Source organism: Momordica charantia (genome assembly GCF_013281855.1).
Source record: "Momordica charantia cultivar OHB3-1 chromosome 3 unlocalized genomic scaffold, Mcharantia_2.0 BLBB01000003.1, whole genome shotgun sequence".
NCBI lineage: Eukaryota > Viridiplantae > Streptophyta > Magnoliopsida > Cucurbitales > Cucurbitaceae > Momordica > Momordica charantia.
In genome coordinates this window covers 19,736,286-19,757,479 of record NW_028275161.1, presented here as the reverse complement: position 1 = coordinate 19,757,479, position 21,194 = coordinate 19,736,286, and the positions used below count along the sequence as shown (strand labels likewise).

Below are 21,194 nucleotides of genomic sequence, written 5' to 3'. Positions count from 1 at the left end.
GAAAAAAAAACAGAAGAAATTGCATCTCTCTGAATAAAGTGTATCAAACAAAATGAATTGTTGTGTTAATCAGAACCATCCCAACCCCTATTTTACAAATAACGAATTGAAAAAAAAAAAAGACAAGAAGAAGAAGAAGAAGAAGAGAAAAAAGTGTGTATTTGGTTAATTTGAAGCAGATTTGATGGTGCATGCATGCACCATTATTTACGTCGCCTAATTATCTGGCATCTCTCCCGCTTCACCGCCGATCAGATTATCAATGACGGCGTTTGAAGCTTTCCTCAGCAGCTCCGACCAATCCCTAAGAAAAAAAAAACAACAAAAATTGACATTTTATATATCAATTTATATAATGCTTTTGTTAATTAATTAAGGTCTACAGGTTGTATTAGAAAAAAATAATTTTGAGAGTTACCCCGTCAGGGAGTTGAAAGTGAGGCCGACGGTGTATTTGGCTTCACCGAGTGCGGAGTTGAATCTCTGCAACTCTTTATCGGGGCAGCTTTGGTTGTATTCTATACGAAGCTGAGAGGGCCGTACATCGACGAAAATGGGGATGATCTTCTTCTTCTTCTCCACCATCAGGGCAAGTTCGTGCAGGCAAAAATATGACTCACAATACCGCGGCGAGAACACCGCGATTCCCACTTCACAATTACGAATCGCTCCTTCAATCTCCTCCAACAACTTGTCCCCAGGTTTCATGTTCTTGCTGTCCAAAAACGCCCGCACCCTTATCCTCGTAAGATGGTCGTAAAGCAATCCGGCGATGTTGCGTTTCGTGTCGATTCCACGGTGGTTAATGAACACGTCGCACCGCCGGGACATGGTCCGGACGTCGCTCCGCCGGCTCAGGATCCTCGACGACAGGTAGTTTCTGGCAACAACTGCCGAATAACGTTGCATTTGGCGAGGCTGTCGCTAAAAGTTAGAAGGCAACAGAGAGTTGTTTATTCGAAACCTTTGTTATGAACTTGTACTTTTTGTACTTGTGTGAGAGAAATCAGAATGGCCGAGAAGAGTATATATATATAAATGGGGCAGAAATATGGAGAGAGAGAGTAGCAGTTTGAACAAGGACCAATGGGTTAAGGCTTTGAATTTCAAGGAAAGTTTGATGGGAAAGAATTCAAAAAACAAGAACGAATTCGTTGCATATTTAATTTCATTCTCAATGTAAGACTGAAAATTAAAACAAAGAAGAATAAGAAAAAAAAAAGAGAGAAAAAGGGAGCATATAGTATGAGCTGAGGGCCGTTCCCCAGTTATATTTTTGACTCTTTAAATATTTTTTTTGCTCGACTCTGTACGATTCATGAGTAAAAAGCCCCTTCAAACACGCCCAATATAAAGAGACTCTCTCTCTGACGAAGTCCTATCCTATTGTGTATTGGTTTTTTGCGGCCTTTTGGATGTTAACTTTATTTTTTTCGGCTAAATTTGCTTTTAATTAGAGGACTTTTGCCTTCCTTTAGGGGACATAATTAACAATAACATTATCATATATCAATATGTTACCGGTTCCTGATGTGACTTATTTCCCTTTTCTTTCCCTCTTTATGAATAAGTTATAGAGATTTTTAAACCCTCATGACACATGAATTGAAATTGAGTTCGTTGAGGAACAACGTCAAAATCAAAACTTAATATAAATTTTCAACTTGTGGGTTTTGAAACTAAGGAATGAATAAGAGTTATGTATTAATTAAAGAATGAAATTGATAAATAATTAAGAGGATAAAGACTACTATTTCATTCATTAATAGAAGTATGTGAAAAACATACTAAAATGGTATTAAAATGAAAGCGCTCAAATTTAGAGAAATGATAGAGATATCATAGTTACAAAAGAAGAGCGATACAAACAATCAAGACGAGACGATAATTTTAATATCGTCCAAAAGTTGAAGTTTAAGATCCGTAAACATTGTCGAAGGAATGATTATTTCTCTCCCACTAAAGATTCTACAAAACTGACTAGATTATGAAATATCTCGGCTTTCTCCTATGTTCTTTCTTTCTCAAAAATATTAGTTTTTTTTAGTTATGAAATAAATAAACTAATGTAAATAAATTATATTAAACAAGTTCTTAATACAAATGTATTAATTTTGAAAACAAATGATTCATTCCGAACCTCCCAAAAATCATCCATCACTAAAATTTTTTTATCGTTTTTGAGTGTTTCAAATCACAAATAAAAATTTTACTTGTAAAATTACGGTATGAATATTTGTCAAAACTAATATTAATTACTAGAGTATATTGAAATAATTATTCATACATGTGTGATTTTAGAAGTTTTAGAAGTGGTAATTTCTACAAAAAATTCAACCCGAATACATTTGAATATGATTTTTATTTTGTCTAAAAGAATAAAAAACTTGTTTAAGCCCTCAACAAACAAAACAGTGAAATTTTTGTTAACAAAATTGTATGGCTTCGCCGGCAAATAACGGTGGGTTAAAAAGGTAAAAAAGGTAAACCTTGCAATTGCATGGAGATTGAGATTGGTAAGAGAGAATCCACGTGATGTAAGCACGTGATGGTTTGACGGAGTAATATATTACCAGGAAATTGGGCCCTTATTAATCGTATATTTTGGTGACGAAAACTTCAATAGACTTTCCGCCTTCTTTTATATCTCAAAAAAGAAAAAAGAAACGGCTACCTTCTTTATGAAGCAATTGATTTGATATTTAATTTAACCACCACATAAGAATATTTAATTGACATTTAAGGAAAATCTTTTTTTTCCCAGTTATGTGCGCATGCCGATTATTCTTCATTATTTTTAATATTATTTTATAAGTAATCTTAAAAATATTCTTTAATTTAAATTTCCGTGCATTAATTTTATTTTTAGTTAAATTACGTTGTCAATATTTTGAAACTTTTTCAATTCTTTAAGTTTGACAAAATATTAATACTTTTATTTCATATTAGAGATGCGTAAATTAATAATTTATATGATCGATATTATATACTTGCATATTAACTTTGGTTTTTTTAATGTAATATTTAAACTATCTTTTTTTTTAATTTTTATGTAATATTTAAATTATCTTTTTTTTTAATTTATATGTAATACTTAGATTATCTTTTTTTTAATATTAAAAAATTAAACACCTATTAAAACTCATCAACTCTCATCTACCCAACACAAATAATCATAAAAGTTAATAATTATCAAATTATATTGAAAAATGATGGCTTACTATTTTATAGATCATTTATTTTCTGGTAAATATAAATTATTTGAGAGATGCTCCACTTTTTAAAAGTATAAAAATAAAATTGAGATACACGTGAAAGGCACGTGTTAAAATTAATACTAACTATAGGTCTAAATACAAATTTTGTTTATACTATTACACAATTTTTTTAATCTATTTTTAGTCTTTATATTTTTTAATATCTATTTTAATCCATATAATTTCTAACTTTATCTATTTTAACCATTGTAGTCTCAAAATATTTACTTTGGTCAACTATCGTTGATTCATTGGTTCAGAGGGGCTAAAGTAAATCAAAATGATAGAGATGGAATGAGTTCAAATTTCATGATACATCTCTGAAGATTATTTGATAATGATTGAATCTACCATCCATTCTGTTCACACGGGATGAGTAGAAAACCTTCAATCTAATTATCTTAGTTATTTTTCTTAATCTCATTAACTACCAATCGAATCTCCAATTTGCTTTTATGCCCGTAAAGGATGATTTTCTTCCACCTATATAATCATTCTATTCGAAGTACGAGACCTGCAAAATTTTAGCTGTGCCCTTTCCATCACCAAGGATAAGCCCCCACGACCTGCTATATCCATATTTTTGTCTTTTTTTTCCTTAATTTAAAAATGTGACGAGGAGATCAGATCTTTAACCTCATACCAGGTGTGTCAATATAGTAAGCATCGTATTTTTGTATTACGCTTAAAAAAGTAAAAACCAAATAAAAATATCTTCAAGCTCCCTTTGTCAAACAAAGAAAAGGATTGATAAAAAAATTTTTAATCAATGGAACTATGTTTATCATGACATTTATTCTTTTCACTGCATCTCACAGAATTTCTCCATATTATGCTCGTGCAAAATTTTCAATACACTCGTTGATTAACACATATGTCAATGCCACGTTTACAGGGTGGGGGCCTTTGGTTCTGTCTAAAACGAGAATTTTCAGCCTGATTCAAAAGCCCAACTTAATTCTGAAGAAAAGCCCAATTTTAGATTGTTGATGAACTTAAAAAAGTCCTTATATGACATAATCTTTTAAATTATTAGGCACGGCCACGGCATACTATTTTAAGTTTTATATCTAAATATCAAAACGAGCATAGCTCAAAGATTATTGACATATACTTCAAATCAAGAGGTTGTGAGTTCGATCCTCCACCCCACATATTGTACTAAAAAAATAAATCTATATCTAAACAATTTATATTCATATACATTCATGATATATTATTTGTGAAGTCTATTGAAATGAATATCTTAAATAATGATGCATAATCACGAGGGAAAAAACTTGAGAAATCAAAACATTTTATTCCAAACATGGCTAATTAGCATCATCAGAACAATGCAATTCGGATCTTTTATAGATGACATTGATCTAAGAATACAAATTAAAATCAATTTTCTAATCATCAATTTAATTCTACCGAGTAATGATAACTCTAAATCAGACAAAAATTTAACCAAATTAGACACGAATTACTTTTCATAATTCCTTTCAGAAAAAAAAGAAGTTATTGACATTTTGAGTTTCCATAGATTTGTGGGTGTGGAGTTGCAATAAAGAAAAAGGAAAAAGAAAATTATAATGGAGATTTGAAAGGGCAGCTAAAATAAATTGTTAATTTGTTTAAAAAAAAATTGTTAATTAAAACCAGTACTGTCCAGTGAAGGTCAATAGAATCTCTCAAATTATAGTTTGTGGAACCCATGATGCTTCTGCATGTCTGCCATTTATTTCCATAAATATTCACCATTTGTAATACCGTAATTAAAAAATAATTGTCACCAGTCTTTAGTTAAGAGGTTAAAACTGATAAAAATTATAGAGGTAAAAATGCACAAGTAACTTATAAAAAAATAAAAAAATTTGTTAACTCCTCTTTAAAATACGTTTCTATCTCTTGCAATTTGATAATAACTCTCAAAATTGAAACTCTTAAATTAAATAAAAAAAACTCATATTTAATTATTGATGAATATTAATATGTAACAATAGAAACTTTATAAAACTATTATGAACCACTCACAACTAGATTTATATAATTCGAGATAAAAAAAAGATTGTCTATGTAACATAATATTTAGCTCAGCATGTTACAAGAATATCAAACTCAAAATTTATAAAGTCTAAAGCCAAATACAAATTAAAAATATTCAAGTTTCTATCGTCCATGTTTTCACAATACAAACCCATATAACAAAAGTTAATTTTTATATCGAAATCGGATTGAACACCACATGGTTTATTACATTACATTCTGAATTGTGAAAACTGTGTAGTTTGAGGGGGAAAAAATAGAAGAGTTCCTATCCTATCCTACGTAAGTAGTGTGTAGAGGGAAGAGTCAAAGCAAAATGTGGTGCTGCTGCGAGAGAAAAGTTGGAAAATTTAGAAAGTTTGAAAGAATCTTGTAAGAACAACACAACAGCAATACGAATAAATATCTGAACAGAAAAAAGGTTTGGAAAATGAGTTTACTATGAATTGAATTGGCTGTCAAACCAAATCAAACCAAACATCCCAACCTTAGCCTTAAATTTAGGAGCCATGGATTGGTCATCCGTTTGTAATGCCACCTTCACTAAACCAATCCAATTTAATTAATTACCCAAAAACAAAACACACACACACAAACTAATTTTTTGCCTACCCTCCCTTAAAATCCCTACTCTCTTTCTCCCCTCTTGGCTTCTCTCTATTATAGAGAAAGTTCCAATACAGTAAAATCCATTTCCCCCTTTTTTCTTTCTTTCTTTCTTTCTTTTTTCTTCTTTTAGGATCTTCCTTCAATCCTTACCCAAATGCTCCCCACGCGATTAATTTTCCCATTTTGAATTTCCCATTCTGCTCTCTTCTCTTCTCTTGTGTTGTTCTTCAATTCCTTCACAAACGTTAGAAGAAAAAGAAAAGAAAAAAAAAAACAACAACATTAGGATATTTGTTTCTCTTTCGTTTTTCCTTTCTGTACATAAACTTCTGTGGGTGGTTTTCCTTTTCCCTTTGAGAAAACTTAAGCACCGCTGAGCAGAGGAATTCAAAGAAAAAACAAAAAATATATACATATACATATATATTCATTCTTTTATGTAAAAAGTTGAAATCCCCTCCACCCCAATATTTCATCTACGTTTTTTTTCATTGTTTTTGTGGCATTCAAGTCTTTTGAAGGCTTGTTTTGGCCACTTTTTATGGCTACCGGTGGCTGGTGTGGTTTAGGTCCTTTGCTGTTTCGTAAGAAGGCTTATGGGCTCGAGGTTTGTTCTACATTCTGTTGTGATATCTGATTCAAATCCATGGCTTTTTGTTTTTATCTGTCTATGTCTCTGTTCTCTGTCTCTCTCTGTCTTAATCATCTTCTAATGCTTCAATCCATTTCCAGACTCATTCTTCTCTTTCATTTTCCATCTGTCCTTTGGGGAAGTGGGTTTACAAAAAGGTCGAAGCTTTTTCCATTTCTTTCCTTTGATCTTTCCTTGTATTGTTCAATAATTTTATGCACCCTCAGATTTTATGGTGATCAGCATACGCGAAGACTTGGGCTGGATGGAGTGGAAAATGAAAAAGAAAAAGAAAAAAAAAAAAAGAAGGGGGATATTTTTTGTTTGGTTTTCCTTGAAAATGATTCTGTAGAAATTTTTAGAGAATCCAAGTTGGCTTCAAAACTTTATGATGCCTCATCATCATCTGGTTGTTTCTTCTTTGTAAAGCTTGTTTAATCCCCTTCTTGATCAAACCAAAACACCCAAATTTTGTTCTCTGAAGAAAAACCTCTGACAAGGCTTTTATGCTTTTCCTGTTGTAGACAATGAAGAGCTCGTCTTCTTACGCTTTCTCCAAATCCATTACAAAGAAACCAAAGTTGTCAAAAGTCGCCAGAAGTAAGAAGTCTTCGAGACGTAAAGATAACTTTGTTCAAATGATGGAGCTGCGGAAGAAAATCTTGATTCTCAGAGACATCATTGATTTGCCTCCTTTAGAAGGGGCTGCATCTATTAATGAGGTATTTATGAAATCTGTTGATGAATTCTTCTCCAAGTTAAATGTGTTTAGGAAATTTCTATTTCTAATGATAATGAAATTGACTTTTTGATCATATAACTGCGTTCAAACTTCATCTCTTTGACCAAATATTCTTTCAAAGTACTGAAATTTCCAGCTGCTTAATAGCTAAGGCATCAAGAACTTTTAAATACTTGTGATTTTATAATCAAATTTCTCCTACTATGAATGTTTGTTCCATTTCTTAACCATCATCTGGTATGAAATATCTTTGATCTGTGATATGGGGGATTCTGGCAGCTGGTGGTGGGAACGATGGAAGATCTTCAAAAACTCTATCCTGAAATCATATCAGAAATCCAATATTCCGAAATGAAAGCAACATGCATAGAACAGGTATTTTATGAAGGTCTTTTTCTTTTCCATATCTGGAATGAGTTCTTGAATTTATCATTTGGTGCTGTTTTTTTATAGAAGAAATAATGTTATCTCCATTGCATTCCATATCAGAGTCTGGCCTACTTCTGCACTGCATTGAAGTCGATTGGAGATTCGTGGATGCTGAATCATGAATGGAGGGACAAATCGAAATATAATCTGTCATCATGTCAGGAAAACTCCAGCTTCAATGAAATTGGTTAGTTTTCAAGTTTTCTTTCGAGTTTTTGTAGAGAGTATCAGGTTCATAATCGACTTTCCTTTGTGTAGTTGAATCTGTGTTGGGGATCATTGATTGCATCGTTAGTATGGCGAATGAAAGGTTCGATATGATGGACGAATACGTTCATTCAAAGGACTCCTCCTCTTATTCGCGAACTAGCTCCTTCGGGAAGAGCTCGAGCTCGTTGGATTCGTGCTCCGAAACCAATAGCTCTTGCTGCTCTTCTCCTGAAACTCCCACCTCCGTCCTAGCAAACTTTCGCAACAGCCAAAGAAAATTATCAGAAAAGAAATCTTCAGAAAAGGAGAATGTCTCTTGTAGTTCCCCCCTTTTGTGGTCTCTTAGAGTTCAAGCAGTGGAAAAGTTGAACCCCATTGATGTCAAGCACCTCTTGCTCCCCAGGTTGTCTCATTGTGGAGGCAATGTCTGCCCTGTTTCGAACAAGGCGACGACCGTTGAGGAATCGAGGATGGATATGGATGACAAGCTCCTCTCTAAAGAGATTGATGCTGCTGCTAGAAATGAAGAAATTGAAGTGAGTGATATCAAAGAGGAGAAGTTGGATACAAAAGAAGAAATTGAAGTGAGTGATATCAAAGAGGAGAAGTTGGATACAAATGAAGAAATTGAAGTGGGTGATATCAAAGAGGAGAAGTTGGAGACAAAGGAAGAAATTGAAGTGAGTGATGATATCAAAGAAGAGAAGTTGGAATTGAGCACGGCAGCAAGCCAAAAGAACATTGCTGAGACAAGTGATGATAATAATTCCCAAGCTGCTGAAACTGTTGAAGAGTTGCCTGCATCAAAATTACCTGATGTTGCATCAGAGCCATCACCACTGCTCGCCTCAGTGTTGCCTCCTCCACCGCCCCCTCCTCCACATTTTCCGCAACCCTTCGTAGTCGTAGTCGCCCTGCAACTACCAACACCACCTCCGCCACCACCACCAATGATGCAACAAAATCCAGTACTGGCTCCACCCCTTTCACGGCCGCCTCCTCCGCCACCATTGCCTCAGATCACAGTGCTGTCAACTGCAGCAGTTCCTATGGCACCTCCTCCACCAGCATTGCCTCAGATCACAGTATTGTCAACTGCAGCAGCGCCTACAGCGTCTGCTCCACCAGCATTGCCTCAGATCACAGTACTGCCAACTGCAGCAGCTCCTACAGCACCTCCTCCGCCTCCACAACTGTTGAATGTAATAGAAACGGTGATGAAAGTGGCTGTACCTCCACCACCACCGATGGTTTCAGGGACGACGGTAAAGCTGGTTGGACCACCACCACCTCCGCCCACGCCCTCAAAAGGAGGAGCTGCAGCTTCAGCTCCACCTCCTCCAATGCCCCTAGGAAATGGCTGTGCTCCACCACCACCTCCTCCGGGCGGTGCAATGAGATCCGTGCGCTCCAAGAAATCCTCTACTAAATTGAAGAGATCTCATCAATTGGGAAATCTGTACCGAACACTCAAAGGGAAGGTGGAGGGATCCAATCAAAATCTTAAATCGGCTGGGCGAAAAGGCGGTGTAGGGAGCAGTACAGGCGGAAAACAAGGAATGGCAGATGCATTGGCGGAGATGACAAAAAGGTATGAGCTTTTGCTAATATTTCTACGAGTCCATAGCAAATGTAAATAGAAACAGAGGAAAATGGTTAAACTACTCTGCATACATACACTAATAAGCATCTGATCATAAAGAAACAGAGGACAGAAATATGAAGCTATAACATAAATGTTGTTTCTTTTGGGGTGTTTCAGATCAGCATACTTTCAACAAATTGAAGAAGACGTTAAAAACCATGCAAAAGCAATCACAGAGCTTAAACCTTCCATTTCAACCTTCCAGTCATCGGACATGAATGAGCTGCTGAAGTTCCACAAGCATGTGGAGTCCATACTCGAGCATCTAACCGATGAATCGCAGGTTTGTGACTTGCCGAATTTTGTTATTGTTACATCCGAAATGTTATTAAAAAATATGGCCTGCCGCCTGCACTTTCTTATTTTGTAAGGTACTAGCAAGATTTGAAGGATTTCCCACAAAGAAGTTGGAAGCTATAAGGACTGCGGCTGCGTTATATTTAAAGTTAGATGCAATTGTGTATAACCTACAGAATTGGAAGATTGTTTCTCCCATGGGACAGCTTCTTGACAGAGTTGAAAACTACTTCACTAAGGTAGCTTTTGAATGCCTATTTAGATTTATCCTTAATATATGTTTTACTCCAAAAAACTCAATTGATGTTTTGCACCATGTCATCCATGAATCATTGAATTTTTCGTCTGTAGATCAAAGGAGAAATCGACGCACTCGAGCGAACGAAGGATGACGAATCAAAGAAATTCCGAAGTCACGGTATTCAATTCGATTTCAATATCTTAATACGCATCAAGGAATCAATGGTGGACGTCTCCTCCAGCTGCATGGAGTTGGCTCTAAAGGTGGTTTTCTAACAAAAACTGTGTCACTCAAAAGTTAGTTAACTGAACCGAATAACAATTTGGTTTTTTGGTTGTTGATATAGGAAAAGAGAGAGTTGAAAGCAGCAGCAGGGAAGACACAAAACAGAGCCAAATCCGAAAGGACGAACAAGGGATGTGCCAAGATGCTATGGAGGGCGTTTCAGTTCGCGTACCGAGTCTACACATTCGCCGGTGGACACGACGAGCGTGCCGATAGGCTGACCAGAGAATTGGCTCTAGAAATAGAGAGTGAGCCTCACAACCTATGATTCTCTTTTTCTTTGAAGTTGTTTTCTTCTTCTTCTTGTTCATCTTTTTGGCTGAAAAATGGCACACAACCATGAGATCAGTGGTTGGTCTTACACCAATCTAGCATTTTACCGTGTGGAATGGTATTTGAGTAATGTGTTTGGCGTTTATATGTTGCTTAACCTTTTTCCTCTGATATCTGGATAGGGCCTTTTGTAAAAATTATATGTAACAAATATACGTAATACAATATCGCGCTAATGATCTAATAATGCATAAAACCATTTATCAATTAACAAGCTCTCAATCATGTTAAAAAAAGATTTATGTATTAAGATGGTAATTGTGTCTAATTAGCTGTCGTACTAAAAGAGAGAGTGTGTGAACATATTTTTAGATGAAGTAATTATTGAGTATATGGCTAATATTTCCTTTCCTCAAGATAGATATGCATACCAAAGGCCAAAATTATAACTTACAAAAAGGAAAAGGGAACACAATTTACCCCTTCCTAATGAAAGAAAGAAATCGCCTTCATTTCTTAAGTTTCTCATTATCCGCAGGTGGCCCACTGCCATCCACTCAACCAACAAAGTTCCTTCCATACTCAAAGTGGAGTTATCGTATGCATTATCAAAATTAACGGTTCCAAAGGAGATATATTATTGTCTTTCCTCACAAGAAAAAAAGAAAAAAGAAAAAAAAAAGATATATTGTGATTATTTATGTACTAAAAATATTTTTCAGATTCTAATAAACATGGAGTTAATTGTATGCATTTAATTTCCACAAAACAGGAACGCTTAATTTTTAGACATTCTTCTTTGTCTTCTTATTTATTTTAGATAAATAATACTAGAGAAATTCCAAATATAGTAGGATTAAGATTTTATATGCGTTAACAGTGAAACTAAAATTCATGCGGCCATGGTCTTTACTTATCCACCAAGGCACCAAATTTACACAAAGGCCCTTAGTTCTTCAATTAAGACATGGAACCATAATATATGGTTCGTAAATCGTTAATGTTTATAATGTTAAAGAATATACCAAAACCTCTCTAAATTGAGACAAACTCAACGATAAATAGTATATATTCATTTCTCTAGAAGTTGGAAGTTCCAACATCCCTACCTCCCGTTTGTTGTATTAAAAAAAGAATATAAAATTTATTGAGTATAGTATTGGACTGGAATTGAAAAAAGTGAGATAAAAAAAATAGTCACTTTTTTAAAACCCCAAAGAAGAGACGTTTCAAAATTGCAAGAATGGTGTGGAATTAGGGATCTTAAGCTCCCCGTGGCTTCCGTTTATCATGGTTGTGGTGATGGGGTACGTTCACAAAGCTCCCAGCAAACTTAGTATTATCCGACTTACAGTTGACTTACCGGGTCATCTTCATCATTTAGTGTAGAACTTTATATTATTTGATTTTTTTTTTAAAAGACACCAAAACCATTTTCATATTTGATATCTTAAATTTGGAATAAGGTTCGAACCGAACTGATTCCAAGGATTTTTGGTTCGGTTCCCGAAAGTCCTTCTCTCTTTCAGCACAGGCAGCGGCAACCCAGATGTCTCTCTCGGTCGGTTTTTTTTTGCTGATCACAGCTTATTTATTTATTTTTTGTTTCCAATGAAAATAATCTTAGTTTCAAGTTTTTTTTTTTTTTTTTTTTTTTTTTTTTTTTTTAATTATACTCACTTTGGCCAAAGGTGGTTGTTAACGCTGCTTTTTTTTTTCTCTCTCTTTCTCAATTTTTTTCCTTTTTTCGATCTCTCTTTTTTTCTTCATATTATAACTATAAATTATATTTTCGGTTAAAAGTCTGTGGGTTCAAATCCTCACTTGTTGGAGGCTACTTATCGCTTACCATGTATCGACATATGGGAAAATTATTCAATGGAGAATTTGGGACTAATACAAGTCTCCTTGGCTCGATGTCATGTAGCCTAGCCAAGTTGTTTCTGCTTTCGGCTGACCTGTCTTAGGTACGAGCTGACCTTTGAAGAACATCTAGGGGTGCAAAGGTAACGAAGATATTTTCCAACAACACGGTACGTTTTCCAGGCTGTCAGAGTCGTTAGAGCATTGTTGGAAGCCCTGTTGGAGTTCATTCCTATAAATAGACACCTTAGCCTCCTATGCAAGGTATCCGAAATTCTCACTTTGACTCGTGGAAGCTCGGTTGGAGTGCTAACCTTATCTTGCAGGTACCTCGAGCGTCTGCGTCTCTCTTTTGAGCGACCTTGATCGACTTTTGGATAAACATCAACCACATATATTGTTGTACTAAAATAAATCGGAGGACGTTAAGTTCACACCAAGCTGCAAATATATATTTCAAAAAGATCTACAAATTAAAGCAATATGGTCAAACACTTTGAAGCTTTAAGAGTGAATTACTAGGTACTTATGTTGCATTGAAATTCTCATGTGGGAAAAGATAACACAAATACAGGTAATGATTTTATTGATCAAGCATAAACTAGGGAATTTGTTGCATGCATATATATATATTACATTACAAGAAACTAAAGGGCATCATATGTATAAAAATTACACAAAGCCCTCAATTATTTTTCAAACACACAAATGAGAAGATCAGAACTGTAATTTAGAAACAACACAAAACACACACTCATATAGTTCAATTTATGGGCTGAAGCTCAATCTTAATCCCTCCAATGGTGACGTTTTCCCCACCAAGCTTGGGAGCAATCTTGACATGCAAAGTCTCAGCATCATCCAAACCCAGCTCCTCAATCAGCTCCGTTATCACAAAACGTAAAGAATTCTTGGCATTGTTGTGGTTGTGAGCGTGGGGGATGTTTCTAAAGCTGCCCGCAAACTCAATATTCGCGGGGGACACGTCCAATCCTTCATCCAAAACGTTGACCAGCACATTAAAATGAACCCTCGAACTCCGATCGAACTCAATATCCTCGATCACCAGCACCTCATCCTCCTCACCCTTCTGCTCTATGGTCCTCGATCTACTCGGCCTCCCCACCACCGTGTTTATCTCCGAATTAAGCATCGCCGGAAAATAAACCTCCGGTGGGGGAGCCAGTGGCGGTTCCGGCGAGGAGCTGGTGGGCGGATTCTGGCGAGGGATTTGCCTGGTATTCAACCACGGAATGTCCACGTCTTGGTAAACGTATCCAAGGTTGACGCTGTCCACGCAATCACGAACTTTGATACGAACAGCGTTTTTATTCTCATCGTACAACACGAACGAGGAATCCAGCCAGTCGGGATCGGTGTAATCTCTGCGTTTCGTCTCAAGCTTCTGCCAAATGCTCCACATCCGGTCCACGTTGGCACCCCGTGGTGCCCATAGAACAACGGATCATTACCTGTGAGAAATAGAACGAGAGTTTATGAAAATAATTGCTGTGCTGTGAGATGAAGTCAATTTCGACACTACCACGTGCTAAATTGTTTATAGTTGGTGGGTTAACACCATACCATACACTCGTTAGAAGAATCGAAAAACATACCTAGAATCAAATTGAAAAAGCAAAGCCCACAAAAACATATATTTTCTCTATTTTTAGAGACACAAAAAGGAGAGATTTTTATGAAGGGTTCAAAAATAGTAAAATAAACCAATAACATTTTATAACGTTATATATAATTAATGAATTAACATTAAAATCATTAAAAACGTTAATTAATTTTTGAGAAATTGTATTGGGTAGCTAAACGTTTATACATATTTACAAAAATGTCAACCACTTTTGTATTTTGCAAATATGGCAAAATATTTGAAATTTTATTTTCGGAATTTTTATTATTCCAGTTTTACCCTTATGATATTTGATATACACCCGATGTATATCTGATAGACGCCCGATAGATGTATATCTGATAGACGCCCGATGGATGTATATCTGATAAACGCCCGATGGATGTATATCTAATAGACGTCCGATGGATGTATATCTGATATACGCACGATGGAAGTATATCTGATATACGTCCAATATATCTTTGATATACTTCCGATCTACATCTAACGTACATCCAATGTATCTCTGATATACATTAGATGTATGTATTATACATCTAATATACATCTGATGTACCTCAATTTATGATATACTAAATATATTTGTAATGATATACCTATGTCTATCTTATCTGATATATATCCAATGTATATCTGATGTATATTTGATGTACATCTAGTGACATACTGAATATATTTGTAACCAATATCTGATATACATCAGTAGATATCAGTAGATTACAGATGCATCAATGTTAGATATCACTAGATCTCATGGTTATATCAATGGTAAATTAGAGACATATTAAGTATATATCATAGATGCATCAAAGTTATATTAGTGGTAAATCATATAATCATATGAGAAGTTATATTAGTAGATATCATAGTTATATCAGTGGTAAATTAATGACATATTAAGTATATATCACAAATATATAAGTGTTATATCAGCATGGTAAATCGATGGTAAATTATATAATCATATAAGAACTTATATGAGTAGAAATCATAGTTATATCATACTAATATTAGTAGTAAATCATATTAGAAGTTATATTGGTAGATATCATAGATATATCAGAAGTAAATCAATTGTATATAAGTATTATATCAGTGGTATATCAAATACATATCAATAATATATTACACATATATTAGTGGTAAATCAATAAATAGTAAATAATATAATCACATAAGAAGTTATATTAGTAGATATCATAGTTATATAAATGATATATCAATTGTATATCAGTAGTAAATCAGATGTATATTAAGTATATATCAGATATATATATATATATATATATATATATATCAGTGCTATATCAATGGTATATCAATGCTACAAGGGTAAATTTGATATTTTATTATTGGACCTCCGTTTTTTTTAAAAATTTTGCTATATTTGCAAATGTAAAATGTAGATGCTAAATTTGTTATTTTCTTAAATTTTTTTGCCATATTTGCAACTCCCCCTTAATTTTTCATAAAAAGATTTTCCTACAAATTAATTAAAAAAAGAAGATATTTTTTATATATTTTTTTTGTAAAATACATTTTTCTTTTGTTTCTAACATTACCCGCCGAGTAAAACGTCCCCATATCCTCGTTATGTGGACTGTTGGGATCGCCAACCCAGTCGTGGAGGTTATTGTGGGGAGAGCTCTCTATGGACCCCATCCCAGCAGTCTTAGCCTCCTCCCCGCGCCTGATCAGCTGCCCCAGGAATCCTCTCGCCGACTTCCCAGCCACCTTCATCTGTTTATTCATCCAACGGAGATTGCAATCCACGACGTCGAAAGGAGGGTCCTCGTCACCGTCGTAGTTGAGGTAAGCCAATTTGGGGGGCACGTGGCGTGCATCACGGAGCCTGTCGTAGAGTGAGGAATCTGGGTTGTTGTAGATTTTGGGCATTTTCATGCCCGGGGGAGAATCCCAGTTCCAGAAGGGGATGGCGAAAGTTGGGTCGTCGATTAGGTACCCCAGGATTCGCTCGAAGAAGTAGAGGTAGCAACGGTGGAAAGGGAAGAACAAGGCGTTCCAGTGGACTTCGAGCTCGGCTTTGGGGACACTGTCCAATTGTTTGTAGGCGTAATTGCAATAGGCACAGTGAACTTGGGCTTGGTTAGAAAACCTACGAGGGTCGTCGTAAGGGAGATGTTTCATTAAATAAATGGCTTTTTCGAATTTAGCGAGTTGTTCCGGGGTGATCAAGTGGGCGGCCGGGCGGACGCGGGGATGTGGGATCATAGGAGGAGGGATGAAATCTATGATGTCGTGGATTTTGGGTGGGCAGCAGTTCCTTGGGCCAGCGGGTGTTCTGGCTGGCCCACAGTTGGCGGTATCAGGTGATATAGTGTGAGTATCGTCTGCCAACGCGAACCTATCGCCGCCGCTGAGACTGGCCACACCGTACAGCCCTCCAAGTCCAAACAGCACATCTCTGCGATCAAACTTGTTCACAGAAATTCCTACTTCGTCGGGGTTGGACTTAATTATTGGGGTTTCGTCTCCATTGTTATAAGAGGCTCTGCATGGCACGAAATGGTAACTAACACCATGTCTTCGATTTTGAGGGCGGGATTGTTGGGTTTTGCTGTGATAATATGGGGGAAGTGATAGAAGAGAGGATAGAGAAGCCATTTATTTGCTTACAATTGGGAATTGTGATTTGAGGCTAAGTGTGTTCAACTTGATCTTAAATAAGAGAACTTCGATGTACTGTTCAAGTCACTTTAAACAAGAGTATGGAAAAAGTCTAAACTTAAAAAAGAAAAAAAAAACATCATCTAAATGATCCCTATCTCACTTACCCTTTAGTTAACTAACAAAAAGGAAGAGACACGAAATATTAAAATAAACAGCTTACAAATTTGTAACGTTGCTGTTAGGGGTGAAATTATACTTGAGGTGGGATCGCGAAAGCCCTTTGAGTATTCAAAGGGGTAAGGTGAACGACCAATCCGACCAGATCTAGACGAGATCGTCGAACTACCCAAGACTCTACCCAAGACTTTGGGAGCAAGCTATGCTCTCACCACGCTACCCTTGTTACTTTCAACGAAACTCTTTTCTAGCTTCGAAGTGTCTTGGATTTAGCACCACATTGGTCATGTGCAGATCTCTTTCGTGCAGGTGTTCACTGAAGCTACCAACACAGGAGATCAAACCAAATTCCTACATCAAGTTGGTGTAGGAAGATACTTATAAGTACATAGGTTTAGAAAATACTTAGGTTTGAACAAAGTGAGAGCGTATTTCTATTCTTACTGTCATTGAAAAAACTAACAACTTATTATTTAAAAAAAAAATCTTTATTGTTTGTATTTCTCTTTTAATTGTCAAATATTTAATCATAACAAAGACAAGATGCCCTTAGGTTTTATCTATATCCAATAACTTCATAATAAAACAAAATGTGGGGCTTGTAATTTATTTTGGGAAGTTTGAAATTAAATATATTGAAATATAGTTTCTTTTGTCACGGTATAGTTCAATTGATTAGAAAATCAATAATATAGTGGTAGTTTTTTTTTCTCCTTTAGTACAACATGCGGGGAGAGAAATCGAATTCGCACTCTCTTTATTTGAGATATTTGGTAATTACCATTAAATTATACTCGTTGTTAATTATGGTAGGGCTTAAATTCTCCACATGAATCTTAGAATGGTAACACTTTTACAAAAAGTAAAACATGTGTTTCAACGTTTTATTTCAATTTTTAAAGACTGAAAATAATATAATTCTATTTCTAAATTTTGGCTAAAAACGTCTTACAAAATATATATAAAAAACAAAAAAAGTAAAATAATGATCAGACACCAACTTATTCGAAAGCAGATAGACACATAATTATATGTATAGTTGAATTTGACAATATATTGCATCTGAGAAGTCATTCTTTATATTACTGTCAAAAATAAAAATAAAAAAGAAAAAAAAAACAGAGAGAGAGTTATAATTCGTCTTTATATATTTAATTAGGATGGTGAGATATTAGTTCTCTATTTCATATTTTTTATTTTTCTTTCCCATTTTTATATATGTACAAAAGTCTGTCTTCATTTAATCATCATCACTTTGAAACAATACTGTAATTAAAAGTAAACTATCATAAAAAAGGCATATACTTCTTCAGAAGCAGATAAAGACACTTTACTATTATCATTATCATTTTGAAAATCAGCAAATAATTAAACACTTAATCATATATATATATGCACAATTGACTTTGACAATATGTTTTTATGTTAAATAAGGATGGTGAAAGACATTAGTTTTCTCTTATGATATATTTTTTTAAATTTTTCTTCCACAATATTATATATGCAAAAAGCCAAACTTTTCGTGTCATGCAGTAAGATATATTAAATTACTGGAGGAAATTTTCCATACAGTTCCATTATCTTTGCGATTTATTTACATATATTAATGCATTAAAAAATTGTCTCTTCTATACATATATTCACGATAAACTATCTTATAACTTTTTTTTTCCTACTTCTCCTAATGAGATGGTATTTCATTCCTTTTTTAACTATCTTATATCTATTAATATAATAACTACACCAAAGATTTTTGGTATATGAAAAAGGAAGAATATCTAAGAAATCTATAAAAATCTACTGAATTTTAGCTCAAAATTGACATATATCATAAATAGGGATGTACGAAGGTATCTATTATTCCAATAAGATAGGGAGGTCAAGAAATATTGAAATTTTAAATTATTTGAAGAGATAAATAAATAGGCGAGAACACCCATTATAGGTAATTCATTTGTCCAAAAAATGTCCAGGTAAATAAAAAATATTTAAAGAAAGTGAATTGAAATGAGGTCACACTACAAGAAATCTGAGATTCGGCTACCAAATCTTCGGCGACCAAATAAAATTTAGTCACTGAAAGTATCTTTCGGCGACCAAACGAACTTTCGTCGCCGAAGGTCTGGCTTTCGGCGACGAAATCTTATGTTGTCGCCGAAAGTAACAGCTTTCGGTGACTACGCCTAATTTCGTCGCCGATGGCAGGACCTTCGGCGACGATTTTAAAATCGTCGCCGACGGCGGGACTTTCAGCGACGAACAAACACCTTCGTCGCCGAAAGCACGTTCCAGAACCTTGACGAAGGTTCTGGATTGACATTTGACGACGAAACGTACATTTCGTCGCCGAAAGTCAAGGTCTCGGCGACCAAATCTTCATTTCGTCGCCGAAAGTCAAGGTTTCGGCGACCAAATCATTTGGTCGCCGAAAGTAATTTATTTCATGTTTTTGGCGGGCCTTTTCGGCGACGAAACCAAGATTTCGTCGCCAAAAGATATGTTCGAATTACCTTTCGGCCACCAAATTAGGACCTTCGGCGACTACTTTAAAATCGTTGCTGCTCCAGCCGTCCGCTGCCGCCGCCGCCGCCTCGACCCCGTGCCGTCTACCTCATATTCCGTCGCACTGCCCCTGCCTGCAGCCTCCGATACCTCCTTCGTATTCAGTTTTGCTGCCCGCTACCGCTGCACCGCCGTCCGCTGCTCCCAGCTGCTGCCCCGCCCACCGTTGCACGCCCGCCGCCACCGCCTCGGCCTTGTAAGGTTTTTTTTTCACTTTATTTATGTTAATTTTTTTATATTAAATTATATTTATTTAGGTTATTTTATTTTTAAAATATTATATTTATGTATATTATTTTGCTTTTTTAATCTATAACACAAGCTTGAGTTATTTGAGAAAATTTTGAATTATATTTGGTTGTGAATGCCATGTGAGAAATTGTGAATTATATTTGGGATATTGTGAATGCTATGGAGAAATTGTGAAGTTGATATTTTGTAATCTTGAACAAATGCTTAAGTTATATTTTGTATAGTAGTTGATGTTTTATATGAGTTATTGGAGAAAATATAAAAGTTATTTGTTTGATTTTGACATACTTTTTTTTGTTGTAAGTGTTGAAGTCTTGTTTGTTTGATTTAATTTATTGGGTTTGTAAGTATGATTGTTTTATTTATACTTAAATTAGTCGATGTTTGTGCACATGATTGTTTCATTTATATGTATTCTTTATAATTTTATTTTGTTAGTTTTGAATTTATAATGAATTATGAATGATTATTATGTTAGTTGTGACCGATGTTGATCTAGATTTTTAGATGACCTCTCTAAGTATATTTTAGTTCTTTTTTTAGTGGCTAGATCTTAGGAATATATCTAAGATCTCGTAATACTTTCAAACTCTTCTACTTTTAACTACAACACTTATAATCGACAATATAGTGTTGTTGGAATTCAATAACCGTAAATGTGGCTATCCTGAATGTGGCTATCCTGCAGTTATGGTAGCCATTTAGAACATATGTCATGTATAGTTTAGCTACGCTTATGTATAATGTGGTTTTGAATGATTTTGTTGAGTCTGTGAAATGAATTGGTGATTATGGATGTTTTACATAATAAAAGTAAGTTTTTAAAATTTGAAGTTTGAAGATGAGTTTTTCTTAATTTTGTGGGGTTTTATACACACCTCTCTATAATTTGGATTGAAGTTTGGATTGAAGTTAATGAGAGTTATATGGACATGAGAGAGTTGTGTGTGTGTTTTGATAGTGAGACTAAGTTTTGTGTATTTTAAGTTTGTTTGGGAGAGTTTTTATTGGCTTTAAATATATGAGAGTGTTGGAGGGGAGCGTTATTAAGTGTTTTTGGATAACGTTGTTGAATTTTAAGTGAATTGTGATAGAGTTTATGTGAATGTTTTTTAGATTCGGTGAGAGTAAGTTTTGTAAATTTGAAAATTGTTTTCATGAGTTTTTGTTAACTTTTAATGCTTACTTTGAGTTCATGCATATGCAAAGCTTGAATAACATTTTTAGTTCATGACATGTGCAATTAGTTTGTTATGTGGAATGAGTTAGAATTGAAAGTTTGTTTGAATAGAGGTGGTAAGTTAACTTGTGGAAGTATTTGTTAACATAAGTTTATTTGTTATTTATTTTTTCAGGTTCGTTCAATTTCTGTATCGAAAGCTTCTGAAAAGTTGATTATCTCTCGTGAAGA

General features: G+C 34.9%; 2 protein-coding genes and 1 pseudogene across 4 annotated transcripts; 1 reads left to right on the top strand and 2 right to left on the bottom strand.

Annotated features, from left to right (window-relative positions):
* Window positions 1-216: 216 nt before the first annotated feature.
* Window positions 217-909, bottom strand: LOC111010893 (putative 2' cyclic ADP-D-ribose synthase BdTIR). The gene is made up of 2 exons (XM_088121996.1): window positions 419-909; window positions 217-304 (listed from the first exon to the last, which is right to left on the bottom strand). The coding sequence occupies exons 1-2, from the start codon at window positions 907-909 to the stop codon at window positions 217-219; spliced, it is 579 nt and encodes a 192-aa protein (XP_087978122.1).
* Window positions 910-5,903: 4,994 nt separating this feature from the next.
* On the top strand, window positions 5,904-10,829 carry LOC111010623 (uncharacterized). Of its 2 annotated transcripts, XM_088121324.1 has the most exons (10): window positions 5,904-6,504; window positions 6,630-6,686; window positions 7,053-7,250; window positions 7,550-7,645; window positions 7,760-7,886; window positions 7,958-9,500; window positions 9,672-9,837; window positions 9,926-10,090; window positions 10,203-10,355; window positions 10,439-10,829. In XM_088121324.1, exons 1-10 carry the CDS (start codon window positions 6,439-6,441, stop codon window positions 10,643-10,645), a joined length of 2,778 nt encoding a protein of 925 aa, XP_087977450.1. In that variant the 5' UTR covers window positions 5,904-6,438; the 3' UTR covers window positions 10,646-10,829. The 2 variants fall into 2 exon arrangements, with proteins under 2 accessions (XP_087977450.1, XP_087977451.1); XM_088121325.1 differs by lacking the exon at window positions 6,630-6,686 and having other exon boundaries at window positions 5,905-6,504.
* Window positions 10,830-13,091: 2,262 nt separating this feature from the next.
* Window positions 13,092-16,795, bottom strand: LOC111010966 (polyphenol oxidase, chloroplastic-like; annotated as a pseudogene). Its single transcript, XR_015789819.1, has 2 exons — window positions 15,724-16,795; window positions 13,092-13,985 (listed from the first exon to the last, which is right to left on the bottom strand). The product of XR_015789819.1 is annotated as a polyphenol oxidase, chloroplastic-like (transcript).
* Between the last annotated feature and the right edge of the window lie 4,399 nt (window positions 16,796-21,194).